Source organism: Myxine glutinosa, chromosome 10 (assembly GCF_964187855.1).
Source record: "Myxine glutinosa chromosome 10, kmMyxGlut1.1, whole genome shotgun sequence".
Taxonomy (NCBI): Eukaryota; Metazoa; Chordata; class Myxini; order Myxiniformes; family Myxinidae; genus Myxine; species Myxine glutinosa.
Genome location: NC_136270.1, coordinates 120,993,191 through 121,009,667, shown reverse-complemented (window position 1 = coordinate 121,009,667; position 16,477 = coordinate 120,993,191). Strand labels below are relative to the sequence as shown.

General features: G+C 46.3%; 1 protein-coding gene across 1 annotated transcript in view; it reads right to left on the bottom strand.

Annotated features, from left to right (window-relative positions):
- APBB1IP (amyloid beta precursor protein binding family B member 1 interacting protein) overlaps positions 1 to 16,477 on the bottom strand; it is a 135,288-nt gene that overhangs the window by 11,247 nt on the left and 107,564 nt on the right. The window contains exons 11-12 of the mRNA XM_068126192.2: positions 11,336 to 11,434; positions 2,528 to 2,627 (exon numbers count right to left, since the gene is read on the bottom strand). Coding sequence (XP_067982293.2) covers positions 2,528 to 2,627; positions 11,336 to 11,434 — 199 coding nt within the window. The remainder of the gene's footprint in view (positions 1 to 2,527; positions 2,628 to 11,335; positions 11,435 to 16,477) is intronic.

The following is a 16,477-nucleotide window of genomic DNA, read 5'->3' as shown; positions in this document are numbered from 1 at the left end:
TTTTGGTCGAAAATGTCTGGCAACGCTAAAAAAAATTAGGGAATTTTTCGAAATTTTTAACTGCGATCGAAATTTTTAACTGCGATCGATCTCAAAAACAAAACGTTGCGTCCACTTGCGTGCGTTGCGTCCCCAGCGTGTACAGCAGTGAGGCGGTGTACTACAGTGAGAGAGTGTACACAAAGTGTGAACAAGTCTCCTATCAAGATGAGTGCTGCTCTTCGTGACAAGTGGCTGAAGGAATTCAACGCTGGCGGCGATGGGGCCACCTTCAAGTACGTGTCGAGTGACACGGCTTTCTGTCGAGCTTGTGAAAAGACTTTCCGGGCGAAGCAGAAGTCTGAGCTGGCCCAACATGTCCGAGGAGACCGCCACAAGAGCAACCTGGCCTTGAAGAAGAAGAGGACGGTCACGCAAGCCACCATGGAGGACTTTGGTGGCAGAAAGAGGCACAAGTGCGACGTCGTGGCTCAGGAGCTGTGCCAGGCCATGCTGGCCGCTGGCATCCCATGGTCGAAATTGGAAAACCCTGCCCTCCGGTCATTCCTGGAGAAGCACTTCACTCTCCAGATCCCCGATGAAAGCTGGATTCGAAAGCACTACCTCGACAAGTGCTACGACGAGGCCTTGGCGGGCATCCGTGCCGACCTCGGACAGCAGCCCATCTGGCTGTCCGTCGACGAGACGACCGATTCGGCAGGTCGATATGTGGCCAACATCATCGCGGGACGCTTGTCCAAGGAGGGGTACTTTCGTCCCCACCTCGTCCAGTGCATGTTTCTGGAGAAGACCAACTCCGGGGAGATCGTGCACGCAGTCAATGACACGCTGCGCTACCTTTGGCCTGATTTCAAGCCTGAGTGCCTCAAGGTCCTCGTCAGCGACGCCGCGGCCTATATGATCAAGGCCGGCCATGCCCTGAAGGAACTCTTCCCGGATTTGCTGCATGTGACTTGCGTTGCCCACGCGCTCCACCGTGTCTGCGAGACAGTCCGAGAAATGTTCAAGGACGTCAACGACCTGATTGCCACGACGAAGAAGGTGTTCGTCAAAGCCCCGTCGCGTGTTGTCCTTTGGAAGGAGCAGCAGCCCAATCTTTCTCTCCCCCCGGAGCCCATTCTGACTCGGTGGGGGACGTGGATCGACGCCGCGGTGTTTTACGCCGAGCACTTCGAGGCTGTCAAGGACATTGTGGACCAGCTGAACGATGACGACGCGATGGCAATCCGGAGTGCCAAGGACCTGTTCGGAAAGGCGGACATCAAGCTCAGTTTGGTCTTCTTAAATGCCCACGTGTCGTTCATCCCGAAGATCCTTAAGCAGCTGGAGGAGGCCGGCATGGAGCTGGCCAAGGCCTTCCAGCCCCTTGATCAGGCCAAGGAGGAGCTCGAAAAGATCCGAGGCTGCCGTAAGGAGATCCTGCTCACCAAGTTCAAGGCGGTGCTGCAGCGCAATCCCGACATTGGTGTGCTGAGGACAGTGGCTTTGATCCTGGATGGAGATCAGCACGGATCTGAGGTTGGTGTGCCGGCTGGAGTCAAGCTTGCCGACATCCCCCTCTTGAGGTACTGCCCCCATCGTCAGCGTCGACGTGGAAAGGTCCTTCTCCGTCTACAGAAACGTCCTCACCGATCGCCGACACCGCCTCACCAAGGAGAACATTACCAAGATAATGATTTCAAACACCTACTTTAACCGTTCCTAAAAGGGTCTTGTCAATTTCTTCTAGTCCTCTACTTATCAAACAATGCGGTTGCAATAAAGGTACCTGAACATCATTTTTTACCTGTTTACTAGCCCAGAGTGCTTAATGTTGTGCAGGAAAAAGCTTACCATTTTTTGTTCTTTTTTTGACTGATTTCTGAAAAACTTGGTAATAATAAAAAATGAATAAAACGGGGGGAAAAAATATTTCGGGATTTTTTCACATTAAAAAAAAAAAATTCTGCTTTTCAAAACATAAAAGGCCTATTTTCTTAACACTAGGGCATGCCCGTACTATATATAAGCTAGGACGTGCCCGTACGTGGGTGCCCGTTCCTTGCCAAAAAAAAAAAAAAAAAAAATTTGTGTAGGGGTGTGTGTGTGTAAACATCCTAGGGCGTGCCCGTACGTGGGTGCAAAAAAACATGCGTGCAAACAACAACAACAAAAAAAAACTTTGAAACCACGTGGCAGTAACGACCACAGAACCCCCCCCCCCTCTATTTACATGAATGGTTTGGTCCATTCGCAACGACCACAGAACCCCCCCCTCTATTTACATGCAATGGTTTGGTCCAAAGCGAACGGCTTGCAGTGTTTGGTAAAGAAATCGCCATAGCTCGGTAACTACTTCTCCGATTAATATGAAACCTTGAAAAGGCACATCCTCGGGTCCCCAGCAATATACCTGGCAAGTTTAAAGTATATCGGACCGGTAGTTGTCGAGAAACAGCGGTCACAGACAAACATACACACATACACACATACACACAGAGATTAATGGAATTATAGATAGATAAAAATCCGTAGTCTAAGTCATTACCATGGCCGGCCTGCTTTGTTGATGAATTCATCAGGGACACCCACGTTGCTGCTGCTTTTCTTGAGACGTCCTTGTAGTTGTCGTAAAGCTTCCGGCCGTACTGTGCGCCACACACAGGAAAAATAGCCAACTTCCTCAGAACTACAGCCATTAACTTTTCAATCCATAAGTGATTGTAAATTGGATGAATAATCCACCCCCATCACCATCCCCTCCAGCCCTCCTCGCACCACCCACCTCTCTTCCGTGCATCTTCCATAAGAAGAGTCCTGAACCTTTCTGACCACAACTGGAGTTGCATAAGTAACTTGTTCGTTCGTATGCAGCACAAGGCTGCGGGGTAGCTTCATTCGCTGGGGGTGCTGCAGTGCCGCTGATGCAGTGCCCCATGCAGGTTAGAGCAGGGATCTTTAATTTGTTCTGGGTGCCGGCGATAGATCGCCTGCTCTTCGCGAAGGACACCGTGGGATCTTTAACGTTCACCAACAACTAATTCCGGCAGAAATTAGTTGTTGGTGGACAAAGTACGCACACTTTTGGCCCGTGTTAACTTCCATCCGGGGAAGGCACACACATTGATGAATCACCTTGCCTGTGACAACTATCAGGTTTGAGAGAACTGTCTGGGGCTATACAACAACAACAAAAATAACCCTGCCTGTGAAACACCGGGATGACAGTTTATAGTTGGGTCAGAATTCAATCCCAAGCTAGACAGCTTAGAGACGAGTGTGCGTACTTCGACGCTATCCTGCCAGCCCGGAAAAGGAACTGAAACATTGCAGATAGAAGGAGAAGGATACATGGATATTGGTGGAAATGCATGGGCCTGATGGACCAAATGGATTCTTCCTGTGTCAGATATCCTTGCATGATTCCTTATGCAAGATTGTATATGATTATCCCCCAAATACCGTCACCCACACCCACTCACGTGACAACAGTCTTGACCATTTCTAACCACAATGCCAATATAGTGGATGATATGCAAACCAGTTCATGTAATTTGTTGGGAGTCACCATTTGGCAATTGGAAGAGTTCCTGTTATTAGACAATGAATAATGGCTGTAATAAGATTGAGTTTACTTGATTGAAAAAGTTTACAGTGAAAACACAAAATGCCAAACAGGAAATCAGAGCTGTCTCCCTTGACATATCTCGTGCCTTCGATACGGTCTGGCACCCCGCTCTGCTCACCAAACTCTCCTCCTTTGGTATCCAGGGAAATCTCGACGCATGGCTTGTGGAATTCCTCTCTAGTCGTAGTCAACGTGTGGCCCGGAATGGGTTTCTCTCATCTCCTCTTCCTGTTCAGGCTGGAGTTCCCCATGGCAGTGTTCTGGGCCCTGTGCTTTTTCTGGTCTTCATCGATGATCTCTCTGACTCTCTTGAAAATCCTCTCTATCTCTTTGCTGACTCCACTCTCTGCCGCCCTATATCTCACCCCTCAGATCGGCAGGCAGCAGCCTCTTCACTCTCTGCGGACCTGGACAAAATCACAGACTGGTCAAACAAGTGTAACATGTCTTTCAATCCTGACAAATCTCACACTCTTACTATGTCTCTCCGAAAAGACCATCTGGACAACCCTCCCATCCACTTTCTCAACAATCCTCTCCAAGAAGTTCTGTCACTCAAGCTTTTGGGTCTCACTATCTGCCATGATCTTTCCTTGGAAAACCACATTTTCAAGCTGGCCTCCAAAGCCAGTCGCCGACTGGGCATCCTCCATCTTGCGAAGTCCTTCCTTGGCACACCTGAGCTCCTCACCACATACAAAGCTTTCATCCATAGCTCAATGGAATACTGCTCTCCACTCTGGGATGGTGCTCCTGCCTCACACCTGGCTCGGCTTCACGCTGTAGAAACCAAAGCTTTCAGGATCATTGGAATCTCCCGTGATGAAATTTTCACCAAAAACAAAAGCTAAATTATGACTGGGATTACGGACAGTAAAATTACAGTTCAGTACTTCGTGTAACCCCCACGAGCATTCAGGAGAGCACGTACACGTTGAGGCATGCTGTTCACGAGATTTGCCAAGGTTTGGACAGGAATCGCTTGCTATGCAGTGACAATAGCCTGCTGCAATTCATGTACAGAGGTAGGTGGTGGTCCAAGTTGTCGATTTGACGCGTTAATTCTGCCCACAAGTTCTCTATCTGATTCATATCCGGGGACATGGCAGGCCACTCCATATGCTCTACACCACGGTCAGCAAGAAAGTGTTGGATCATGCGAGCACGATGAGGCCGTGCATTGTCATCTTGGAAGACAAAGTTTCCTCGAAAGGCTGCACGAGCAAATGGAAGCAATGTTTCTTCCAGAATGACCCTGTACTTTTTTCTTTTTTTTTTGTATACAAGATCGAGGCTCGTGAAAGAGCGAACATTAATCACACAGAAAGACAAACCGACACATAAAACATATAACATCGGGAGCGGCAGACAAGATGGGGAGAGGGGGGAGGACACAAACACAACATTTGAGAGCAGGGACCGAGAGACATGGAGACATCGAGAGATCTCAGAGAGGGCGAGGGCTTTGGGGGGGGGGCATGGGAAGGGGGCGGTGGGAGAGGTATAAAACATATGGACACTGCCAGGACTTCCAGGAAAGAAGTTGGAATTTCAAACAAGGTGGATCTGGGGTGAATTAGCGGGGGTAGAAAAGATCAAGGTTTTGGATGGGGGAAGATAAGAGATGGTGGTGAACAGCTGTTTTAAAGACCTGGAGGGAGGAGTGGGATTGAAGGGAGTGAGGGAGTTTGTTCCAGAGGCGGGAGAAAAGAGGAATGAAAGAGTGAAGGTGAGCAGAGAGCCGAGATTTCGGCAGTTTAACCATCAGAGGGTTGCTGGCAGATCTTGTGCGACCTGTAGGAATATTTGGGGGACAGAGCACAGAGAGAGCTGGGGGTGCAAGGCCGGAGAGGAGTCGGTAGAAGACAGAAAGACCACCTACCTGCCTGCGGTGAGTGAGAGAAAGGCCCTCAGAGATAGCTTCATCGCGGGAGATTCCAATAATTCTGAAAGCTTTGGTTTCAACAGCGTGAAGCCGAGCTAGGTGTGAGGCAGGAGCACCGGCCCATAGGGGAGAACAGTATTCCATTGAGCTGCGGATGAAAGCCTTGTATGTGGTGAGGAGCTCAGGTGTGCCGAGGAAGGATTTCGCACGACGGAGGATGCCCAGTCGGCGACTGGCTTTGGAGGCCAGCTTGGAAATGTGGTTTTCCCAAGAAAGATCATGGCAGATTGTGCGACCCAAAAGCTTGAGCGACAGAACTTCTTGGAGAGGATTGTTGAGAAAGTAGATGGGAGGGTTGTCCAGTCGATCTTTTCGGAGAGACATAGTAAGAGTGTGAGATTTGTCAGGATTGAAAGACATGTTCCACTTGTTTGACCAGTCTGTGATTTTGTCCAAGTCTTCAGAGAGTGAGGAGGCTGCAGACTGCCGATCTGAGGGAAGAGGAATGGAGCGGCAGAGAGTGGAGTCATCAGCAAAGAGATAGAGAGGATTTTCAAGAGAGTCAGAGAGATCATTGATGAAGACCAGAAAAAGCACAGGGCCCAGAACACTGCCTTGGGGAACTCCAGCCTGAACAGGAAGAGGAGATGAGAGAAACCCATTCAGGGCCACACGTTGACGACGACTAGAGAGGAAGTCCGCCAGCCATGCGTGGAGATTTCCATGGATACCAAAGGAGGAGAGTTTGGTGAGCAGAGCGGGGTGCCAGACCGTGTCGAAGGCACGTGATATGTCGAGGGAGACAGCTCTAATTTCCTGTTTGGCATTGAGGACCTCCATCCATTGTTGAGACAGCAGAAGCAGCATGTCCAGAGTAGAGTGACCTGGTCTGAAACCAAATTGATGATCAGAGATCAAGCCATTGGAGAAGAGGAAAGATTTCATATCCGAAGCAATGATAGATTCCATGACTTTGCTGATAATTGGGAGAAGGCTGATTGGTCTGTAGTTGCTAGGATCTGTTTTTGCACCTTTTTTGTGCAAAGCGGTGATGTTGGCTGATTTCCAAGCAGATGGCAGTTGACCTTGAGCAAAAGAGAGGGTGAAGAGAACAGAGAGAGGGTGAGATAGAGCGGCAGAGCAGGATTTTAGGACCCGTGGGCTGATGCCGTCGGGTCCAGTTGCAGAATCAGAGTCGAGGGTTGACAGAAACTTTTCCACCTTGTCAGGAGGAAAGGACACGGAGTCCAGGAGCAGCAGGGTATGACTGGGTATGGTGGGTACAGAGAGGGATGGGTTTGGGACACAAGATTTAGAGGCAAACACAGAGTTGAGGCATTCAGCTTTTTCACGTGCGGAGTCAGCTGTGTAGCCGTTTGAGGTAAGGGAGGGGATGGAGGGGGAACAAACACCAGAAACGGATTTGACCAGACGCCACCAGGATTTGAAAGAGGGAGACAGATAAGAGAGTTCGGTCTTGAGAACGGATAGATACTGTTTCCTGGCTCTCCTGAGGGTGGACACACACTTGTTTCGGACTTTGTGAAAGGAAATGAGATTTCCTTCCGTTGGATTTGCTTTCCAGGAGACGAAGGCAAGTTGTTTCTGGGCAACAGCCTCACCACAAGATTCCATGTACCATGGACGGGCGGAAGGGTATGACAACTGAAGACGAGATGGGATAAATCTGTGCATGAGAGAGAGCAATTTACTTTGGAAGAATTCCCAGGATGAGTTGATGTCAGAGGTGGTAGAGATGGGAGACCAGTCCAGATGATTGATGGCTGCTTGAAGACCGTGCCAGTTGGCCTGAGTGAAATGCCAGACTCGCCGACGCTGAGCAGGCTCCCTGAGGATGGTCAGAGAGATGTCCACTTTAACAAGGACATGATCAGATGATCCGATTGGAGCAGAAGAAGAGCAGCAGACATTTTCAGGGAAGTTAGTCATAACCAAGTCCAGAAGAGAAGATGTTCCGTTGACTGAGATCCGGGTCGGGAAATTGACAGATTGTGTCAGTCCCAGTGAGTCGCAGAAGTCCTTTGCTGAGGAGCCATGGCTGGTGAGAGAGGTACCCACACCCAGCCAACTGGCATGATGACAGTTGAAATCACCACATATGAGGAAGAGAGAGTTGGGATGAGTAGATAGAAGTTGGTCCATATTATCAGACGGCGAGACGTAGATGGAGTCATCACTGTTTGGTGGACGGTACAACACACATATGAACAAGAGGTGGGAGCGAAGGGGAAGCCATAGCCAGAGGTATTCCTGGGGGTGAGGTGGAGAGAGTGCAGTGCAGGGCGAGTGAGGAAGAGAGTTTTTGATAAAGATAGCAACCCCACCTCCAGGACGAGGCTCAGGTCTATCATACCGGAGGAGGGAGTAGCCCGGGAGAGATACTAAGGAATCAGAGACATCATAAAGGAGGAAAGTTTCTGTTAAGCAGATCACGTCTGGTTTGACAGAAGCAACCTGTATGGAGAGATCAGTTAAGTTTGAACGAAGGCCCCGGATGTTTGAGGTCCATACCGTTAATGAAGAGGAAGGGGGAGCATCAGATACAGAACAGGGGAGAGGATGGGTAGGGTAAGATGTGGAAGAGGTGGAAGAGGTAGGGAGAGCTGTTGAACGTGTGTCAGAGAGTTCAGAATAGCTCGGAGAAAGGGAAGGATGGGGCGGACAAAAGGTTTGATGGTGATTGGGTGAGGCACAATGAGGTGTTATTTGAGGATGGGGAAGAGCGAGGCAGAAGGTTGGGGGAGATGGAGGTGAGAGTTGGAAGGGGGAAGAAGCGGGGAGGACGCTTTGAGGAGGGGGAGTAAGAGGGGGGAAATTGAGAAGCAATGAGGGTGGGGAGATTTGAAGGGGAGGGGCGAGGGGGGAGTTTGGGAGGGAAGGGACAAGGGGAGGGATTTGAAAGGGATGGGATATGGGGGAGATTTGGAGGGGAGGGGTGAGGGAGGAGTCTAGGAGGGGAGGGGCGAGGGGGTGTCTTGGCGGGGAGGGGTGAGGGGTAGTTTAGGAGGGAGGGGGCAAGGGGGGAGATTTGAAAGGGATGGGTGATGGGGAAGATTTGGAGGGGAGGGGTGATGGGGAAGATTTGGAGGGGAGGGGTTATGGGGAAGATTTGGAGGGGAGGGGTGAGATTGGATTTTAGAAAGTGTACGATTTATGGGAAACGAACATTTATTGCAAAATGAGTTTCTTGTGACCTTCGAGTTAAAAATACGTTTCAGGACGCTGGATGGAGGATGGAGTGCAGGAGAGTTTAGGGAATGTAGAAAAAAGGCACTATAGGAGATGGATATTTTTTTGGGGATGAATTGATTTGGTCAGCAAGTCGAAAGCAGCCTTTTAAAGAAGAAGAAGACAAAGGTGTTATAATATATGATGGAATACATAACTTTAGGGGAAAGTGTAAACATTGAAGGTTAATAACAGTGAAAACTATCTGGGGAAATGGGAGAAACACGTGGTCGAAGAACGAACGAACGAATAAGAATGGATAAACGAATGAGAACAGATAAGGAAATGTTTTTGTTTTTGTTTTTTTGAGTTGAGATTTACACAAGGAAGTAGGCTATGGGTGAAAAGACTGGGAATACAGAGAACGAAAGTTATTGGATCACAAACGACGGACCGCTGAGAGAAAAACAAAGCCTCAAGGTTGTACAGTGTACACTGTACAAGGCCTCATGACACGACACGAATTAACACGATTTTCAATACAGGTATGAAAGATTTGCAACGAAAAATCTTCGTCGGGACACAATATACGTACAACACCATAAATAAATACAGTTTTAACGAAAATACAAATGGGAACAATCACTTAACTTCGATTTCAAATCGTTCGCGACGCGGCAAAGGCCTTGCTCGCGACACGGCAAACAGACGATCAATTTATGAAAGATAAACACCGAGAAACAACCAAAGTTGCACACAATAACTTCACACACCGAAAGATAAATACAATTTCGACAAAATACAATTGTGAACAGACTTAACTTCGAAAAACGTGGAGACCGTGTGGAGCTTCGAAAATCCCTGCCACCGTCTCCGAGATCTCGCGAGATCAACTTGAACTGCTTCAGGTTTCCATTCAGAACAACCAGGTCAGTTTTGCCCCCTGCATGAAAAGCAGCCCAAACGGTCACCCCACCACCTCCAGCTTGGACTCTTGGCACTATACAATCTTCGTTGTGGGCTTCATGCACTTGTCTGCGCACTCGGACGCGGCCATCTTGACGATAGACCAGAAATCTAGACTCGTCACTGAAGGTCACGTGATTCCAGTGTCCTGGCTGCCATTGACGGTGCTCTCTGGCCCACTGCAATCGGCGCTGGCTGTGTTGTCTGGTCAGGCGTGGCTTTCTCAGGGGACGCCTGGCACGATAGCCTGCTTGAACCAGTCGTTGGTTGACTAGCCTTCTGGATACAGGCATATTTGTCAGTTGCTGCCAATCAGCCCTAAGCCGATTAGCTGACTTGGTACGGCCCTTGCAGACTAACCGGTGCAGCTGGCGATCATCTCTCCTTGTGGTTCTGCGTGGACATCCTAGCCTCGGTATTGGAGTAGGGACACCCCTCTGAGCATTTCGTTTCAGGATCTTTGACACCTGACCTTGAGTGATGCCATACTGCCGAGCAATAGCACGCTGTTTCATGCCAGAATTTCGTAAAGCCACCACTCCATGACAAACAGCATTGTCAAGTTGACGGACCATCTCCAGGGGAAGCGGCAATAACTTTTGTAGACGTGCAGCAGTTGTTTTCCACTAATACAGAACGCAACAACCCTTATATACCCGATTGTGAAGCCAATCGTCAAATGTACCTCTCCTTACATTTTGTCACACCACCTGTCATATAATCCTGTTATTGACTTCTTGCTGCGAAAGACAATCAGTGACATGGTTCTTTCAACAAAGACATCACCAAAGGGTAAAAGAAACTCACCAGATTGATATACTGAGTTCAGAAAGTAAACCCAAGTCAAGGAAAAAAAAAATTCCATATTAAATGCCAAGTCTGTGTATTACATCGAGTCCTTACCATAAAAGATCATTGAACAGAGAACGGAGAAGGATGTAATAGACAAAAGCAACAGCAGAAAGAGAGTGGGGGAACACACCAACAGCAGGGATGAAGGACAAAATAGGGGGAGGCTTGGACAAATAAGGGATTTTTGGAAAAAATAAGGGCTCGGGAAGGACACACAAGGTGGACAAGATGGAACCAGCAGCAGAGTCTCAGAAAGGAAAAATTGGAAGCTTGGGGAGATGGGGAATGATATGATTTTGGATGGGGGATGATTTTGGTTTTGGAGGATGGTTTTGGATGGGGGATGATATGAAATGGTGGTGAACAGCTATTTTGAAGACATGGAGGGAAGAGTGAGATTGAAGAGAATGTGGAAGTTTGTTCCACTGTCAGGGGGAAAAGAGGAATGAATGAGTCGAGGTGAGCAGTGATCCTGGATTTAGGTAGTTTCACCATAAGGCAGTTGACGTCAGACCGTGCTCACTCTCTAGAAACCTGGGGGACTGGGGCCATCGTGCAAAAAGAGCAGAGGGTGCAAGACCAGAAAGGAGGTGGAAGACATAGAGGTATCACCGACCTGTCCGTGATGTGAAACTTCAATAAAATGCGCTGCAGTATCTTCATACGGTTAGGCAGCACATTCTATTGAGGTTTCTCCATACAAAGCCCAAATCGGAAAATTTATGAGAGCGATGGTGTGCTACGTTAGTGGAACGCTCAGGTAAACTGAGAATTGAATTGGTCATGGTAGAGAGATGTGGAATGTGGTGGAACAGGAGACAACCTTGGCTTCTCACCTTCGCGATGCGAATACCCATTACCCATTGCTGCAAGCACTTTGCATCATCACAGCACAGCAGCTTGATGTAATCAGATTTTTTCTGGATCTGTGGGTGCTGAAAAACCAGAATTCACCAAATAAGTATCCTTTCAAGAATGTCTTGGAAGTTTTGAGGAAAACAAATCCAAACAAGTACAGATACATTCAAAGTACAACAACCCCATGCAAAATAAATAAATAATATATCCTCCCGCACGCTACACCATGCAGCGCATGGAGATGGAATTGGGAGGGAGCGGTATACAATGATTGATTGATTAATTGATTGACTAAAAGAAATAAATGATAATCGTAAAATAATTAATTTCTCAATCAATTGGTCATAGCACACCTACAGTGCATTCAGAAAGTATTCAGACCCCTTCACTTTTTTCACATTTTGTTATGTTGCAGCCTTATGTTGAAATCGTTTAAATCCATTTTTTCCCTCATCAATCTCAGGATTTTAGAAAGTTTTGCAAATTAATTAAAAAGAAAAAACTGAAATATCACATTGACATAAGTATTCATACCCTTTGCTATGACACTTGAAATTGAGCTCAGGTGCCTCCCATTTCTCTTGATCATCTTTGAGATGTTTCTACACCTTGATTTGAGTCCACCTGTGGTAAATTCAATTGATTGGACATGATTTGGAAAGGCACACACCTGTCTATATAAGGTCTCACAGCTGACAATGCATATCAGAGCAAAAACCAAGCCATGAGGTCGAAGGAACTGCCTGCAGAGCTCAGAGACAGGATTGTGTCGAGGCACAGATCTGGGGAAGCCTACAAAAAAAATTCTGCTGCATTGAAGGTTCCCAAGAGCACAGTGGCCTCCATAATTCTTAAATGGAAGAAGTTTGGAACAACCAGGACTCTTCCTAGAGCTGGCCGCCCGGCCAAACTGAGCAATCGGGGGAGAAGGGCCTTGGTAAGAGAGGTGACCAAGAACCCGATGGTCACTCTGGCTGAGCTCCAGAGATCCTGTGTGGAGATGGGAGAAACTTCCAGAAGGACAACCATTACTGTAACACTCCACCGATCTGGGCTTTATGGCAGAGTGGCCAGACGGAAGCCAAACAGTTCAATCTTGGTTTCATCAGACCACAGAATCTTGTTTCTCACAGTCTGAGAGTCCTTTAGGTGCTTTTTTGCAAACTCCAAGCGGGCTTTCATGTGTCTTTCACTGAGGAGAGGCTTCCGTCTGGCCACTCGGCCACAAAGCCCAGATCGGTGGAGTGTTGCAGTGATGGTTGTCCTTCTGGAAGTTTCTCCAATCTCCAGACAGGATCTCTGGAGCTCAGCCAGAGTGACCATTAGTGTGGTGTACAATTAGTGTGGACATATCAAATTCGCTAATTCACATATTTTGATGTTTTGTGCAATTTTAGAGAAAAATATCTTGTAACAGAATTATTACAAACTCCCTAAAGGTCAGCATGCAGGAATCCCTAGGCAATGAAAAAGGTGAGGCCTCTATAAAGAATGAAAAAAAAGAATGACAGCAAAGTGTGTGTGTTTTTCTTTCCGTCATAAATCCAATTCTTCCTCATAGTGATGACCAGGTGTGAGGGAAGGTATTATATTTGTATTTGTACTGACTGGCAAACAAGACTATGACATTGCAGGCAAACACCACTGTGGGAACAAGCGTTGGTTGCATCATGATGGCACCACTTGGCTCATCCCGCAACCAGGTTAATGTAATACATCCCTCACCTGCAGAGAGCTTGCAAGTCTCCCGGGTACGAATTTGGCCACTTTCACACAGAATGCAAGGTTTTCCATTGTGGGTTAATGGATCCAAAACATTCTGGAAGCTGAACTAAAGATTCCCACTGAAGGGGATCACGTGACTGTGAAGATAGCAGCAAAAAAACAGCACAGGACTGTGTGTGTGTGTGTGTGTGTGTGTGTGTGTGTGTGTGTGTGTGTGTGTGTGTGTGTGTGTGTGTGTGTGTGTGTTTTATATGATTGAGTGAGTGAGTGCATGAGTGAGTGACAGTCAATGAGTGTGACAAAATGATATTTAGAGGGCAACGCGATGGTCCACTATCCGAAAGGGGAGTACTTCCACCTGCAAGAGGTCACATCACTACCTCTCCATGGAATTCACACTTTTATTACCTCCGCCACCGAAGGTGAATGGACGTTGTGTTTTCACACCTGTCTGTGTGTTACTTGCAAAATCGATTATTTTTCAAGTATATTGGTTGGTCTTGTGCATTATTCTGCCTGTCTGTCAATCGCCTACAGGTCACAATTTTAATCCGATCTTCACGAAACTTCCCAAACGGTAGAGTTGGTCATAAGGAAGAAGCATATTCATTTTGAGGTCAAAGGTCGAAGGTCATCTTGAGGTCTCTTTCTAAAATTGTTATTTTTCATCCAATTGATTTGAAAGTTGAACAGCATTTGCATATTGTGTCAGTAAATTGGGAAACCAACTATTTTTGAGGGCCAAAGGTCAGAGGTCAAAGGTCAACTCAAGGTCAAACTTCTAAAATCATCAATTTCATCTGAAAAATTGTCAGTTTTCATCCAATTAACCTGAAATTTAAAGCGCAATTGCGTAGTGCATCACTGAATTGGGAAAGCAACTATTTTTGATGTCAAAGGTCAAAGATCAACTCAAGGTCAAATTTCGAAAGTCAGAAATTTTTATCTGTAAAAGAATCAATTTTCATCCAATTGAACCAAGCTTTGATTAAGATGATCAATTTAAATCTGAATGAAATTGACAATTTAATGTATTCATGGAAACTTTTTTTTGAGAAGTGAGTGGATGGTTTTGCAAGTATCCTGCTTTATCTTTCTTGTTTGTTTGTCTGTTTGTGAACAACATACACTACCAGTCCAAAGTTTTAGAACGCCTCAATTTTTCCAGTTTTTATTGAAATTTAAGCAATTAAAGTCCAGTGAATAACCTGAAATGGTACAAAGGTAAGCAGTAAACTGATCGAGGTTATAAAAAAGTTTAGGTTAGCAAAAACGGGAAAATAATGTAAATTGCAGTTATATTGTAAAAAAAAAAAAAAGGCCCTCTTCAGGGAACAAGTAATGGGTTAACAACTTACAGCTGTTCTGCAGCATTGTAAGTAAATTAAGCCTTGAAAGTTGATGCAAACAATTCCTGCAGGTGTCCCAACCTCTGGTGATTACTTGATTACAAACCCCCTGTATAAAAGCAGTATTGGAACAGACTGTTATTACACCCTCTGGAGCATTATTTGGACACTAATGCACTGCAGGAAGTAGTATATTGGAAACTGGAGGGAACTCTGACAGGAAGAGGTCTGGCAGACCCAAAGCCACAACAGAATCAGAAGACAAGTTTCTGAGAGTCAACAGCTTGCGTGATAGGCGGCTCACAGGACAACAGCTTCAAGCACAGCTTAACACTGGTCGAAGTAAGCAAGTCTCAGTTTCAACTGTGAAGAGAAGACTTCGAGCTGCAGGTTTGACAGGTCGAGTGGAAAGCCATTGACAGTAAGAAAGCCATTGCTAAGATGGCAAAATAAGAAAAAGGGGCTTGCCTGGGCCATGAAGCACCGCCAGTTGACTACTGTAGACTGGAAGAAGGTCTTATGGACCGATGAATCAAAATTTGAAATCTTTGGTTCATCACGCAGGGTTTTTGTACACCGTCGAGTAGGCGAAAGGATGGTTCCTCAGTGTGTGACACCAACTGTCAAACATGGAGGAGGAAATGTGATGGTCTGGGGCTCTTTTGCTGGATCCAGAGTCGGCGACTTGCACAAAGTAACTGGCACCCTGAACCAAAAGGGCTACCACAGAATTTTGCAGCGCCATGCAATACCCTCTGGTGTATACGCAATCGCCGGAGCTGCACCGGATTTGCTCATGATGGGTCGGAGGAGGAGGGAGCATGTGATGGAGTTGCTTTGCGAAAAAGAATGTGATGGGGACAATGTGATGGAGTTGCTTAAACCCTAACTGCACTAGGAGGCTCCCCTCGACATTTTTCGCAATTTTTTCGCCTAGTTGGTCAGGGGTTCATCCTACAGCAAGATAATGACCCTAAACACACGTCCAGGCTTTGTCAAAACTACCTTAGAGGAAAGGAACAAGACAGTAGGCTTCAAGTCATGGAATGGCCAGCACAGTCTCCAGACTTAAACCCCATCGAGCTGGTTTGAGATGAACTGGACAGAAGGGTGAAAGCAAAGCAACCTACAAGTGCAACACATTTGTGGGAACTTCTGCAACAGTGTTGGAAAGAACTTCCCAAAAAATATTTGATTTCCATTGCAGAAAGAATGCCACGAGTGTGTTCGGCAGTTATATCTGCAAAAGGTGGCTACTTTGCTGAGTCAACAATTTAAATTAAATTTTGTGAAACAAAATGATTCTGTGATATATTTTTTATCTCTAATTGTTTATTTGTTCTATGCTTAATTTCAGAGTACATCGAGACATTAAACTGCGTAAATTTCAATAAAAACCGGAAAAATTGAGGTGTTCTAAAACTTTTGACCGGTAGTGTATCTCAAAACATTGTGGACGGATTTGGACGAAATTTGTTGGAGAGGTTGGGTATGTGACACGGACCAAATGATAAAATTTTGGTGAACATACGTATCCGGATCAGAGAATTTTAAAGTGATTCTTCTTCATTAAGTGTTCGGGATAAACCCGATTATTACCACAATATCTCAAAAAGTTGTGGCCGGATTCGGACGAAACGTGGTGGATGAGTTGGTTAGGTGACAAGAACAAGCCGATTAGATTTTGATGCAGGTCCAAATCCAGATCTGGCCTATCAGCAGGATATAAAATGCAAACTGTTGAGTCCATCCACCATCCATTTGTTGCCATTTTTAGCAACACTGTTGACATAAAATGTTGCCATTTTAGTTTTCCAAAGTTTAAAAAAGAAATGCTAACAAAGCTAAAAGCATGCACTTTAATCTGTACCAAAGTGCATGGTCAAGCAAAGGTATTTTAATACCTATCAACAGAACACTTTACCGGCGCATCTTGGCCGTCCGGTCAAAATGTGTAATCATAGAAATAGAACACTTGTGCAAGACCAAAGTGCATACTGGTGGAATTAAAGAAAATGCAAAGAGGCAGAAAGAAAAAAATGTCAG